At 43.6% G+C, this 13,627-nt stretch overlaps 1 protein-coding gene across 1 annotated transcript; it reads left to right on the top strand.

The window, feature by feature from the left end:
- Positions 1–357: 357 nt before the first annotated feature.
- Positions 358–10,678, top strand: tdrd1 (tudor domain containing 1). Its single transcript, XM_061095291.1, has 25 exons — positions 358–514; positions 665–702; positions 801–861; positions 1,442–1,556; positions 1,689–1,749; positions 1,847–1,927; positions 2,015–2,194; positions 2,285–2,428; positions 2,591–2,756; positions 2,836–2,919; positions 3,725–3,901; positions 3,985–4,092; positions 4,353–4,523; positions 5,493–5,756; positions 5,873–6,004; positions 6,436–6,543; positions 6,663–6,830; positions 7,444–7,794; positions 7,878–7,994; positions 8,097–8,225; positions 9,363–9,530; positions 9,619–10,035; positions 10,245–10,310; positions 10,442–10,485; positions 10,607–10,678. The coding sequence occupies exons 1-25, from the start codon at positions 358–360 to the stop codon at positions 10,676–10,678; spliced, it is 3,579 nt and encodes a 1,192-aa protein (XP_060951274.1).
- The last annotated feature ends 2,949 nt before the right edge of the window (positions 10,679–13,627 follow it).

The following is a 13,627-nucleotide window of genomic DNA, read 5'->3' as shown; positions in this document are numbered from 1 at the left end:
ATAATGTGAAGATACATTTTTGTGGTGTTGGCTTGCAAAGAGCTAGTTAGCGAGCTAAAGTTTCGATAGCTGCACCGTTAACGAGCCAGTGTCGTGTTGTTCACATGCAAACTGCGCACTTTGCACACGTGTCATATTTTTTCTATATTCTTTATTTGTGTTGTACACTTGTAAATATGTGAAGATACATTATTGTTGTGTTGGCTTGCAAAGTAGTTCCGATAGCTGCACCGTTAACGAGCTAGTGTCGTGTTGTTCACATGCAAACTGCGCACTTTGCACACGTGTCATATTTTAATCCGTTCATGAACTCTCTGACTTTACATTCGTGGTATTTTTCCGCGGACAGGTGTCACCATGAACCGCTTACTTTCTCCAAACATGGTTCAACCCAACCTGCCCTTGAGGAAGCCATCATCGAGCCCGATGGCCGTGTCTTCCCCGGCCCTGCGGCTCCTCTCCGGGCCCGGAGCTGCAGCACCCCTCGGTCCCGCTGCTGGTGCCACCGGAGAAGGTAAATCCCCCAAGTCCTGGGGTAGGACTCATAACCTGCCAGGAACACCTCTGTTTTTATCTCTCTTGGATATTTGCATGGAAATATGATCCACATCTTAATATTTCTTGTGTCTTATATTTCAACTCATTAACTTTTCCCTGTTTTCAGGTCTTGTTCATCCACTGGTCATCAGGAACCTCTCTGGAGTATGTGTCAAAGCTAAACGTCTTCATCTTAAATCTGTATCAGCCTGTTTAAATTAAAGTGTCCCCTTCTCAATGCCATTTTCTTCCTGCTTTCACAGGTGTTGGGATCCGAGCCCCCAGCACTGACTGTGTATTTCTGCAACTACTGTGGGCACCAAGGTAACGGTGCAATATAAATTGGTTTGTTCAGGTCCATTAGCTAAAAGCAGCCAGCGATACCAGTTCAATTCACCGATAAAGACGTTCTAAGTCGTGATTGGTGTTATTTTTTTTACCACAAATCGTCTTGGCTCAGTGCTGGTGCTTGTGCATCTGAATGTGAAGAATGGGCACGTGTCTAGAATCAAGGTGATGCTGTTGATCATAAACCTCCTCCTATGCCAGATATGAAAATCAGACTAAATTGAAAAATTCACATATTTTTTTTTACCAATAGGCATTGGTGCTTCTGTGATTAAGTTGACAAACAAGCATGTGTTATTAATAAAGGGCTGTTTTGCCTCACTGAAAGGGTTCCACATTATCCCACAAATTACTTTCTGAAATTCCACAAACAAATTTGAACAAATCTGACTAACTACTGGGTCTAAGGGATGTAAGTGTGATAATTGCAGCAATGGGAAGATGTTTTCTAGTTATTTGGGTGTGGTGATGGAAAAGGATGATGATAATACATATTAATAATATTATTTATCGCACTTGTACAACATACAACGTTTTTTTTGTTCTGCACTGGTAGGAAACTTCCGATGCACGCGCTGTAAGAAGACGGCTTACTGCTCGGTGGTGTGTCAGACAGAAGACTGGAAAGTGCACAGGCACACGTGCAAATCCGTTGATCCAGAACCTGCAAAGTAAGCCTGTTCACCCGCTGACTGTCAGCTATAACCACTTTTTAATACTCCTAACAAGAAGACTGTCAAATACCAAAGATGTTTTACGTTTATATGTAATGTCCAGCAAGTAATGCATCTCTTATTCTAAAGGGAAAAACCAAAGGAAATCACTCCTGTGACAGGAGACCAGGCCGGCCAGTTGGAGTTGAAGGTAATTGCACAGCTTTGGTCTGTATCTGCAAGTTCTACAGTTGCATTATTAGAAATAATTAGCGATCATTTTGTGGGTTTTTCTCTGTTTATTAAAGCATGCTGATACACCCAGCCTCCAGAGGGTGTATTTAAAAGACTTAAATATGTGCAAATCTGTTATGGGAACAGAAATCAAGGTAAAACACTCCCAGTTTTTTTCTCAACTGCAGATATTTATTACCAAGTGTCAGTATTGGTTTGTTGTAATTGTGTATGGTTTATAGGCATCTGTTGTCGAGTTCCACAGCCCCGGCAGATTTTACCTTCTTAGCCAAACCCCTGAGTTGATGGAGGACCTGAAAGTCATCAGCGTGGAGCTTCAGAAAACGTACAGCTGCCCCTCAGCAACAACATACGTACCCTGTGACGGGGAGGTTTGCGGAGTGCAGTTCTCCTCTGATCTGGTGAGCAGAGACCTTCTGAATGATCTTTAAGAGGCAGAAGATTGTGTCCTTGACTGTGTCACTTGTGTTTGCCTCAATTCTTATGTGTAGAACTGGTACCGAGGCCTCGTCCAGTATTTGTCACCTGACCAGATGACGGCTAAAATCCTTTACATCGACTTTGGCAATGAAGAGTGTGTCCCTGTGACAAGGATCAGGCCCCTGAGTGCCAACATCCAGCCATTCAGTCCTTGCGTAAGTGTCAAGTCACACCACTTAAATTGGTTGAAATTTTAGAAGTGTCCAAAGGTGCAGTTAATGCGATCAAATATATTTTTGGTCCCTGAATATCATCAATAATGCTCAGACAACCATTAAGTTCATGATGACTCCAACACTAGCATCTGTTATGTCCAGGCAATGGAGTGTCGTATCGCTGGGGTGCTGCCATTGGCTACAAGCTGGTCCATCGAGTGCTGTATTGCAGTGAGGCAGCTGCTGGCTGGCAAGACTCTGACTGTGAAGCTGGTGGAAACAGTCGAGAATAGTTGCATCCACGTTGTGGACATCCATCTTTCAGTGGGTAAGTTTTAGAAAGGCTGGAATACATGACGATTAAAAGTCCAACTTCAAGTCAGTAACCCTGTTTGTGTTTCCTGTAGGAAAGACATTGAGCATGTTCCTCCTTGAACATGGTTATGCAGCAGAGGAACCGGTCAATGCAGCACCGACTCAGCAGGAAATAAGTAAGATGGGTTAATCTTTACTCAGCCACCCTGACTCGCATCATGCCACATACCAATAGGAACATAACTGGGGATAATGGCATTTTGCTGTAATGTTCACTTTGTCCAAATATTCAGTTTGAATGAATTTGTCAGCTCAGGATGACATTGCTCACAAGTATCCTTCCATTTTTGTAGCAGAATAATGCAACATTACTTGCTTACTTTACTGTTAGGTCAAGAGTGCATGCAATAGGTCAGGCTGACAGTGAGCGCCCTCTGCTGGATCACGAGGCAAACGGATTCAGGCAGTCTGATGCTTTTTTCACTGTACATTTTCAATTTGAACAGGTCATTACAGTTCAAATGTGAACTTTTCCTCCTGCCTTCAAATAAATATTCAAATTAAGAATAAGAAGTCTTCAAGCTCATCACATTATAACTGAAGATATGAACAGATGTTTTGCTAGTGGCAAATTGTCACAGCTGTTCATCATCTAACTTTGTACTTTTCAACAGTCTAAAAATTTAGAGCAGTGCAAGTTATTATCTTTTATTCCAGATAAGTTCTGCTGTAATGCTCCAAGGCCTTCCTGCATGACCCACAGACGAACAGAATACATGCACAGACTGTTCATCAGTAAATAAACAGTTTGACAGTGCATATCTTTATACTTATGAAGTTCTTTTATGAGTCCTTCATGAAGTCTAAGGGAAAATATGGTAATTAAATAGAGACAGAAACTAATGACTACTTCTCAGAGCAAACATTTTCACCCCTCACTCTCGTTAAAATGATTTTCAGTATTTGTTTAATCCCCTTCAGGCGTCATGATGAGTGCATCCTTGGAAAACTTCAAGCGTCATTCCAACGGAAAGGACGACAACACCTGGGCCCATCCTCCAGAGCCTCTGACCCAGGCAGTGGGTGACTCCTTTTTTGTTGTGGTCATCGACTCCCGATCACCCACTGACCTCATTGTTCAGAAGGTGGAACATGCTGGTAGGGAGCTTTTTATTTTCTAGTGCACACAAATTAAACCTCTGGACCTCTGTATTTTAAAGTTGAGAGATTTGGGTTCACAGGAGTGATTCAGGAGTTGCAGTTGAACCTGAGGGAATACTGCGCTCATGTCCCAGCCCCTCAGAACTTCAGACCAGCACCCGGCACTGTTTGCTGTGCCCAGTTCACAGGTACAACTAATTGGGCTCCTTGAACACATTGCAGTACAAGGGTTTGCTTAATTAGAATATACTCGACTGCATAATCCATCTACTCTAGAAGCTATCATGCAAACTGTTGTTTTAACCAGGTTTCACTGGAACAAAGTTTTTTTTTTGGCCAAATGAGAAGTGAATTAAACCTGTGTTTTTTTTTTTATATCAGTAAGTCTATTCACAGATTTAAAATAACAAGTGATGGATACTTGTTGACCTGTGTGCGTTTCTTCCAGAGGACAAGCAGTGGTACAGGGCCAAAGTTCTGGCATATCCCTCAGAAGAACGCGTCTGTGTCGGCTATGTTGATTTTGGCAACTCCGAGGAGGTGGAATTAGGTCACCTGCGACCTATAAGCACTTCATTGCTGGCCCTGCCAATGCAGGCTATGCCTTGTGGCCTAGCAGGTAGTATAAGCACTGATCAACATTTTAAATTGTAAGAAAACTTCTTTTTAATCAATCTGTATTGAGTTGCATGCCTGCAGATTTTGTTTTTTTTACTGTCATGTCTCAATGTCTCCTCTGCCACTGCCAGAAAACTGCTCAGATTCATTGGCACAATCCGATTTTGCTAAATTGAAATGTTAAAACTAGGGATGTCACGAGAATCGATACCTACGATACCTTTCGATACTAACATAACAAAACGATGCCGATGCCCAAGTTTTTGAAGTACCGTAGGCACCGTCAGCTTCGATGCCAGCAGCTGTTAGCAACTTAGCATTAGCATCGGTGCTGCGCCAGTCGACGTTTACATTCTGAAAACCAAGACGGCAACTGCGGCTGCAGCGTTCGCCCCACCTCGACTTGTTTATTAAAAAGGCACAAAGAGTCTTGTATGGAAGTATTTTGCGTTTGACGCCGGGTTTACACCGGACACGGAAGCAACGCTGCCGCTCCGCGCTAATCCTTAGCGCGCCGGCACATGGTTGTTTACACCGGAAGCTGAAGCGGCGCATGGGAGTGGATGGGAGCCAGCTGTTATTTAAGGCTTGGTGCTGCGCTTACGAGTCGCTTTGGCGTCGCTTTGGCGTCCGGTGTAAACCCGGCGTGAGGCAGATGTATCATTTAATGCATAACGTGTCTCACAACAAAGCGTCACTCACATGCGACCGCAACTACCGTACAACCCTCAGTATATGCGCAGCGCAAGCACATTGAATTACGGTATATGACATTAACAACATCCAAATAATGCACTTTTTTTTTACCGTGGTATCGAAATTGGCATAGAGAATCGTGTTATTTTACTGGTATTGGCACCGACTACTGAATTTTTGGTATCGTGACACCCCTAGTTAAAACAGAAATATATGCCGACTTAAGTCCATGGTTACTCACCTGCTCCATCCTGTGTGTGCTGTTCCTTCCCAGGGGTCCAGCCTGTTGAGGAGAGTTGGTCAGATGACTGCCTGTTGGCTCTGCGGCGAAGAGTATCGAACCGAATACTGCGCATTGAGATCCAGAGCGCGGATCAGGGCAAAGCTTCCGTGGCCATACTTGACGAGGCCAGCGATCCTCAGGCCAATATAGCTGAGCTGCTGATCTCTGCCGGTTACGCTGCACCCGCTCCTGTTGCCACCACGAGTAGCGACCAGCAGGTTGACCAGACGGCATCAGCTTCTCCTGAACTGCCTGGTGAGAAGTGTCTGAAGTTCATCTTTCCCACTTTACATTTTGAGGCTTTTTTGCTCAAAAAACACAGAGTAAAATTGCGCCTGTGTATGTTGAATGTGTTGAACTGTGCTCCTCAGTGTCGACTCCAGCCTCTGAGCCTCTGGTGTGGTCTTTCCCTGAGATTCCCTGTGACGGCCAGACAGTGGCGCTGCTGCCCAGTGTTCTGGGGAACCCTGGAGAGTTCTACTGCCGCTTAGACAAACCTGCAGGTATTGCTGTTTGAGCATAGAAGGCCACCATCATTGGTTTGTCACAAAGAAACGAATCACAATATAGCCTTGTTGAGTCTTATTACTGTCCCTAATGGGCCTTATTCACATCAGACATTTAGACTTCTCACAGTAATATTGCTGTCAGTTTCTTTGTTAATCTTGACAGAACATTTAATCGAGTTAAGTCATCTATTTAGTACAGCCAATCCTTCGTTTGTTTTTTTTTTCCTCTTTTGCCATATGTTTGTGGACACAAAGAGCATTTTATTGAGTAGGAAATGGTTAGCAATGACTTGTTTTCTTTGTTGCTCCCCCAGGCTGATGCAAGTACCTCGAACCAACTATAAGAAACACTGCAGTCTGTATGAAACTGTGTCCTTTCAGATGTCCTAATAAGACCTCATCATTGTATGTGTGTGTTTTGTCAGACCACCAGCGGCTGATGGATCTTGGGGCTGAGTTGAAGCAGCATTGCGAAGCGGATAACTCACTGTTTGAGCCCAAAGTAGGAGAGCCCTGTTGTGCCGTCTTTCGTGGTGAGTCTCCCTGTTTGGACAATGTGTTAATTGAGTTCTGTTGTCGTTGTCCAGAAAAACATTTCTTACCATTTAGTTCCTTATGTGGGAATATATTGTGTTTCTGTTTCCCCCCTCAGGTGATGGAGCTTGGTACCGGGCTATGGTGAAGGAGCTGTGTGAGAACCAGGTGTCAGTGAACATTGCCGACTATGGCTACAGCCTGATGGTAGAGCGGCACCAGCTGAGATCCATTACACAACGACTCCTGGCTCTACCCTTCCAGGCAGTTCGCTGCTGGCTCTCAGGTTGTGTGTGTCGTGTGTCTGCGTGTGTGTTTTTTCCAAGATAATATGAATTATAAGTAATTGTTCCATGGTATTTGTTCCTAAGCCTCCTTGCAAACGACAGCTGAAGCTGGAGTTATTTTTTTTATCGTATGTTCGTCCAACTATGAGGATCTGATAATACATGAGGGAATTTCTTTAATTTGGCAGTAACATATTTGAATTTGCTATCGAAGGTCAAGGTCACTGTGACCTCATAAAACATTTGTTTTGGCTTCTTGAATGTGACATCTTAAGATGGCCTTGAGGGAATCTCTTCAAATTTGGAAGAAACATTCACTTTGAATCCAGGATGAGCTGATTGGAATTTGGTGGTGAAAAGGTCAAGGTCCCTGTGAACTCACTTCAAAGTCTTAATTAGACACACTTTTATGAGTCTGGATAAGGCTGGACACACATGATGTTATCTGTAATGTCATTGGTTGGTGGAGGCATTGTGGTAACTGTAGCCTATTTAGCAGCAACATAAGACATACAATAATTAAAGGAAGTTAAAAAATAGTTACTAATAGATTGAAAGTATCCTGTCCATCTTCTGAGATGAAAATGTGTATTTGTTCTGTTTGGTTTTCAGGTGTCGAGCCTCCGGGTTCAGAGTGGAGCAGCGAGGCGATCTTGTCGTTCCAGACCTTGGTGGACGGCGAGCTGCTCTCTGCACGTGTCCTCTCTGTCACGGAGCAGGGTTTCGGGGTGGAGCTGCTGAGCAAAGGGCAGAATGTGGCCGATGCCCTAATTTCTGAGCAGCACGCCAAGGTTCCTGGAGAGGTTCCCAAAGAGACTCATGCAAACACAGGCTCTGAAGCCAAATCCCCAGAGAGTACAACTCAAAATGAGCTCAGCCAAATACGTGCACAAGCCTCCAACCAGGCAGGAGCCACTTCCAAAGAGATGCCAGCTGAAGAGCAGACTGCCGTGCCATCAGAAGGTCAGCTTCAGCCGATGACTCTAAATGAAAAGCATTGGTCGATTTAAGGAGCCTGATTAAATAATCTTAAATTTTTTTTCCAGTTCCATCTTTCCCAGTCGACTGGAAGACGGTGGAGCTGCCTCTCAACACGACCTTTAAGCCGTTCATCGCAGCTGACACTAGTCCTTCCCTCTTCTACCTGCTTGCTCCCAGTCTGGGTCAGAACCCGCACTTCGTCGCTCGTATACAAATAGTGATAACAAAAAGAGAGTGCCTCAGCCACTACTTCACGTTGTCAATGCTGTGTGTTTTTTCAGTAGTAGACCAGCAGATGCTGCAGCAGCTGATGAAGGACGTAACTGCTTACTGCAACAACAACCAGGCGTCTTTGTCCTCCGCTGTCCTGAGCAGACCAGGTCCGGGGGCTGCCTGCTGCGTCCAGTTCTCTGGTGAGGAACATTATATTATTCATACAGTACATCACATGATAGACTGATACAATTCACATGATAGGATATTTGGACATTTTCATAGTTTTCCAAGGGAACAATGTATGGAACTTTATAGAAAAAATCAGGCATATATAGGACACTGATATGGATGTGTTTGTACAATTTGGTGCGACATGATTAAAATATCTAGGTCTAGGACTGTTGGATGTGGAGGTATGTGCTCTACTTGGGTTTTAGTCATTGCTATTACTCCTTAAAGCCACTAGGTGTCAGACAGGTGAATGACTATGTGCCTGTTTCACCTCCTTACATCTATTTGCTCTGCACAATGGCTGACAATCATAATTGTGAAACATCACACTAATATAATTAGACTCCACGCTAGGTTATTTTTCACATCAGATTGTGGTTTATGAGGAAATTGCATCAAGGGGTTTAATGGTCACTGTAATCAGGGGAAAGCCGCCTCACGCAGGTATCATCATTCCCACACGTTGGTTAATGATCGCAGGAAAGAAACTATCCATCGCTTCCCATCTTCTTTCACCCAGTCGCCTTCCATGAATTCTCTTCCTTCCTTCTAAAATCCAGTTTTATGTTTGTTCTCTGACGACTCTTGAGACCCCACCTGCAGTTGTAACCCGTGCAGACCCAAACTGGTAATTTGGGGTCTGCTCGTAGATATAATTACACAGCGTGTGCTCAGTGCAGCATAGGAGCGGCTCTGCTTTAAACACAGTATGCAGGTAGGAGACTATACCTTGGCATACATTCCATAGCTTTGCTAACTACAGGTTCCAGTTTAATGGAGGTTTTTTTTTGCAGTGTCTGTGGATTCCTAGCTGGAACGGGCTCGGCACACTTTAAGGGCGGATATTTGACCGAAAGACCAGTAAATAATGGTTATTGATAACTTCACAAATTTCCATAGAATGTCTGTGTTATCGGCCTCAGATAATTCAATTCAAGTTCAATAAAGTTTCCCTTTTGAATCTCTAACAGAAAGCTCAATGAACACATTACAATGAAAACACCTGGAGCTTGTAAACTAATTCTAATCCTCTTTAAAACTTTTATTCCTCAAAAATCCACCAAAATATGAAATAAATGTTGTTGGACTTCTCTTTTTTCCAGCCGACAGTACCTGGTACCGTGCAGTGGTCCTGGAAGCCGGTGAGACGGAGCTGAGAGTCATCTACGCAGATTACGGCAACACTGAAAAGGTGCCGTTCTCCCGAATCTTACCGATCCCCGGGCACCTGCTGCAGCTTCCCTTTCAGATCACCCGCTGCACCCTCGCTGGTAATTGTACAGCTTTATATTCTTCTTTCTGGAACTAATTTAACACTAGACCATAATTGTGCTATCTGTAATTCCTCCCTTCTCCTAGGTAAGGAGCACTTCCCTGTCGTGTGGCCAAAAGAAGTGCTGCAGCTGTTTCAAACAGTCTTCTTGAACGACGTCATCGCCACCACTCTGGACTTCGACGGCTCCGCTAACGTGCTGTTGCTCACTCTGCCGGCTGAGAGAGGCGGAGGGCAAGTCACTGCAATGATAGTGGAAGCACTGCAGATCCTGACCAAGGCAAATCCTTCCCCAGCCACCCCCCAGAGGGCTGAACAAACCGACCGCAGCACACCTCCTGTCAGCTCCACGGCCGAGCCCCAGTGCCCACAGCCCAAGTCCCCACCTGAAGCCCAGAAGAGGCCTGAACACACAGCGGCTGCCAGTGGATCAACCTTAACTTCAGAGCCAACGCCCCTTACTCACCAACAGATTAAAAAAACACATGTGGAATCAGACAGTGGTTAGTGACATCACTATTTCAATGTTAAAAATCGGGATCTAGTGACTTTAACTGTGGTTTCATAAGGGCGCTGTGGGTGCTTTAATAGTTAAGATCTGGTTCCTGGTATCCATTGTATTTCCTTGCTTAATTAGGTTCAAATGAAGCAGCAGGTAATTCTTATTTTCATCATGGATTTTACTGAAATCTTTGAAAAATGTGTGTTTCAGAAGATTCGGTGCAGAGGATTGTTAATCAAATGGAGCCACCATTAACAGCGATCACAGAAACTAATGGTACGTCAGCTTTTAAAACAAGAACATGATCTGCGACTGTCAGAAGTAAATTGTTTTCAAATTTCCAATAAGTCTTTTTGTGACTGTTGAAAATGGAGTGACGTTCACTTGTCCTTCTGTTTGAATCTCAGATCCTCAGACCTCCGGCTGCTGCTGTGCCAGCCTGAAGACAAAGGTTAGGCCTGAAGTTTGAAAAGCATAATTTTTAATTATTTTTATGACATACGATTTCCTGTCGTACTTCAAAATGTAGAAATAAAAATGAATATGTCATTGTTTCCTCTCCTCTTCCACAGATGGATCACCTGGAGCAGCTGATGCAGCTGCTCCTTTCTGTCATGGAGCAGCTCCTTGGACAGAATAAATAATGTTTACACGTAATGCACTGTTCTGCAATCGAGTTAGACAACTTGTTGAAAAGTTGTAGTTGTTGTGGTTGTTAATGTTAAACCATAAGTTATCTACTTTTAATTTAGTGCACCTTTTGGACGCCATTTGTTTTTAGCCTGCAGTTAATGTTTAGGTTTTAATATTTTCGAAGGCTCTTTGAAACCCGGTGCTTGAAAGTGAGCAGAGAAATTTGAGATGTTCAACTCAATTTGTCAAAGTGTGTGTTTGTCTCCTGTGAGTGTGAGTTGGTTTCTTTATTCAGTCCTATGCACTTGTTCAGGTGGGATGTTCATCCTGGTCCAGCTTTCTGTTTTTCTGTTTATGTGTTAACATAAAAGTTCTGTGATGGAAAAAACGACACGAGTAGAAGTTGTTTTTATTTTTTGACATCACAATCCCACGACTCAAAAACATCCAAAGTGAAGAGTTGATGTTTGAAAACGTGTTGCCTACATTTCCCTCAGTGGAAGTGTGTGGATTAGTTTCTCCTGATGGTCCCAGGCTGTCTGAGCTCCTCCCTGTCTCCGTGTTGGAGACAAGGGCAAATCAGAGCCTGTTCACCGGTGCAGGAGAACCGGAGGTGTGTGGCCATGGAGAGGAGGCGGGGTCATTGAGCTCCTGTCCCCGGCGCTGAGTCAGTCGCATCCCGGATCCAGAGCGGAGAGGAGCCCCGGGGGAGAACCGGCCAGAGACGGAGGAGCCCAGACTGCAGCGCACGGTAAGAAGATGCTTTATCTGATATTTGTCTGCGGGTGTTTCAGGCTGGTTTCTGCACAGATGCAAATCTGCAAAGAAGAATGTTAGAAATGTTTAACCTGTGAGTAATTTGAAAAACAAATGACCAAAACAATTCCCCTTTAGAGTGATGAAATAAATTTCTTGAATTCCATGCACCCATTTACCACTTAGCCAGGATGAGGAGCATCAGTTTTGTTTGTCTTGAGTAAACCTGGGCTCCTGTTGCATGATGGGGTCACAACCTCTGACCCCGTGTTTAAGAGTGACTACATGTTGACAGACACGTTGAACTAGAGGGGAAATTAAACTTGTTTAAATTCTATCCATTTTTGTTTAAATCCTGAAACGTTAGCTTGTGTTTATTTGTTGTAAAATCACGGCTGTGTGTGTTTCTGTGATGGTAGAATTAAAGCAACCCTATGTAGCTTTTACTGAGCGACAGCGCCCTCTGCAGCCTCACGTGGTTTATTTCGTGTTTCTAACTATTTAAGTGGTTTTCATGTTAAAAAAAACCCTAATGAATGTTGGATATCACCCATGATCCCTGGCTAACAACTACAGGAGCTGCTGCTGCAAACAGTTAACAAGGTTAACATAGGGTCTTAATATCTTAAGTGTAAAATCTAATCATCTTAATTTTAGTCCTTAAAGAGTCTTAAATACATAATAGGTCTTAATTATGTTAACATTGGTTTAACCTTACTTCCTTCATGCTTTAAAATATGTGCATCATTTGTAATGTCTGTTTGTGTTGTAGTTCTTTCTCAACAATACAGATATTAACACACAGTCATAAAACTACAAACAAGACCAATGAAGAACTGAGTCAACAAACACTTGGGTCAGACATGATCTCAGAGATAACGTGGAGCTTCAAAGGTTATTCTAGGCTTCTTTATTTTATCTTTAATTATAGGGAAGTTTAAGTAATTCCAGGGCTTCAGTATTCCTTGATATCTGTCCTACTTGACACGGGTCTTAGATTTCAATCATTATGTTCTTAAAAGGTCTGAACCTGCTGAAACCCTTTGTGTAGAATTCTTCATCTTTTAAAAGATTCCCGGCAGAATATTGGAGATAAACGCTGGTTTTCAATGACTTCTTAGTCTTTTTAAATGATCTACAGTTCAGTTTGACTCTTCGACAAAACTTTCTCCCTTTTCCAAGTCAGTTAAACATCAAAATACTTTTGAATCTCCTACTTTAATGCCAAAAAAGTCCCATAACGTTGCTTTAATGATGCAGACGGGAGCTTTTATTTAGTTTTATTTAGTTTTCACGTCCTCTGTGTGTGAACTTGTCCTTCGCTTAATTGAAAACCAACACATTCATTTGAAATAAGAGTTTCACCTTGCGGAAAAACAGTTTCCACATTTGTTCTTCAAGTGGCTCCTCCAGGTGACTCATCCTGAAATCCTTTAACCTGTGAGGATGTTTTCTCAAAGGGATTCACCTCCAAGTACAGGTTAGGAGACCTCGTATGAAGTCGCTCCAAATGCTCGCACTTGCTGCTAATGACAGACTGTGAGAGTGGAGGCACTTTCCAACCTGTCGACCAATCCAAAACAGACGGCACATCCAGGTCGAGGCCTTTTCTTGTCTTTCTTTAAATGATGAGGAGCTGCAGATAACTGAATACTCAACCTGCACACACATGCACAACGTCACAAACACACATGTAACATATATGTACTTTTGATAAAAGCACCATAGACTCGCCGGTTTGTCTCTTTCAGTCGAGCTGTAATGAAAGCTGAGTGCAGTGTTCAGTCTGTCAGAGGGCGACAGGAGGAGGTGGAGGGATCCGGAAGAATGCTTGTGAAGAGGCAGCCAATTTTCAGACAGCTGTGTGTCGTGCACGTGCGTGTGTAGTCTACACCATGTGGATATTTTATTTGTAGGCATGCACGACTGCTTCCCACCCCGAGCCCCCCCTGGAAGTAATGAAATTTCTTGTCCTCGAGACGTAAATACAGCATCAATAGCCCCTGGAGATGTTTATCAGCCCGGGGCTTCTCCGACAGTCGCTGCATGCCTGCTCCGTAGATCTGTATCTCACACACGCACGCACACGCACGCACGCATAGTACACACAGGATCCTTAAAGCTGCACACAATTGTGTCTCTGTTTGAGAAACACACACACGGCCTCTTACCTATAGGAAGGTGAGTCCGTCTCTCACGCACTT

Source organism: Limanda limanda, chromosome 21, assembly GCF_963576545.1.
Source record: "Limanda limanda chromosome 21, fLimLim1.1, whole genome shotgun sequence".
Lineage (NCBI taxonomy): Eukaryota > Metazoa > Chordata > Actinopteri > Pleuronectiformes > Pleuronectidae > Limanda > Limanda limanda.
Note: the sequence above shows the minus strand (reverse complement) of the source record. Positions and strands in the feature narration are given on the sequence as shown.

Excerpts from the sequence above, each read along its gene's own strand:
- tdrd1 (XM_061095291.1), top strand. The coding sequence starts at position 358 with ATGAACCGCTTACTTTCTCCAAACATGGTTCAACCCAACCTGCCCTTG. Across the intron at positions 2,757-2,835 it reads GGACATCCATCTTTCAGTGG|GAAAGACATTGAGCATGTTC; the intron begins GTAAGTTTTAGA and ends TGTTTCCTGTAG. Across the intron at positions 8,226-9,362 it reads CTGCTGCGTCCAGTTCTCTG|CCGACAGTACCTGGTACCGT; the intron begins GTGAGGAACATT and ends TCTTTTTTCCAG.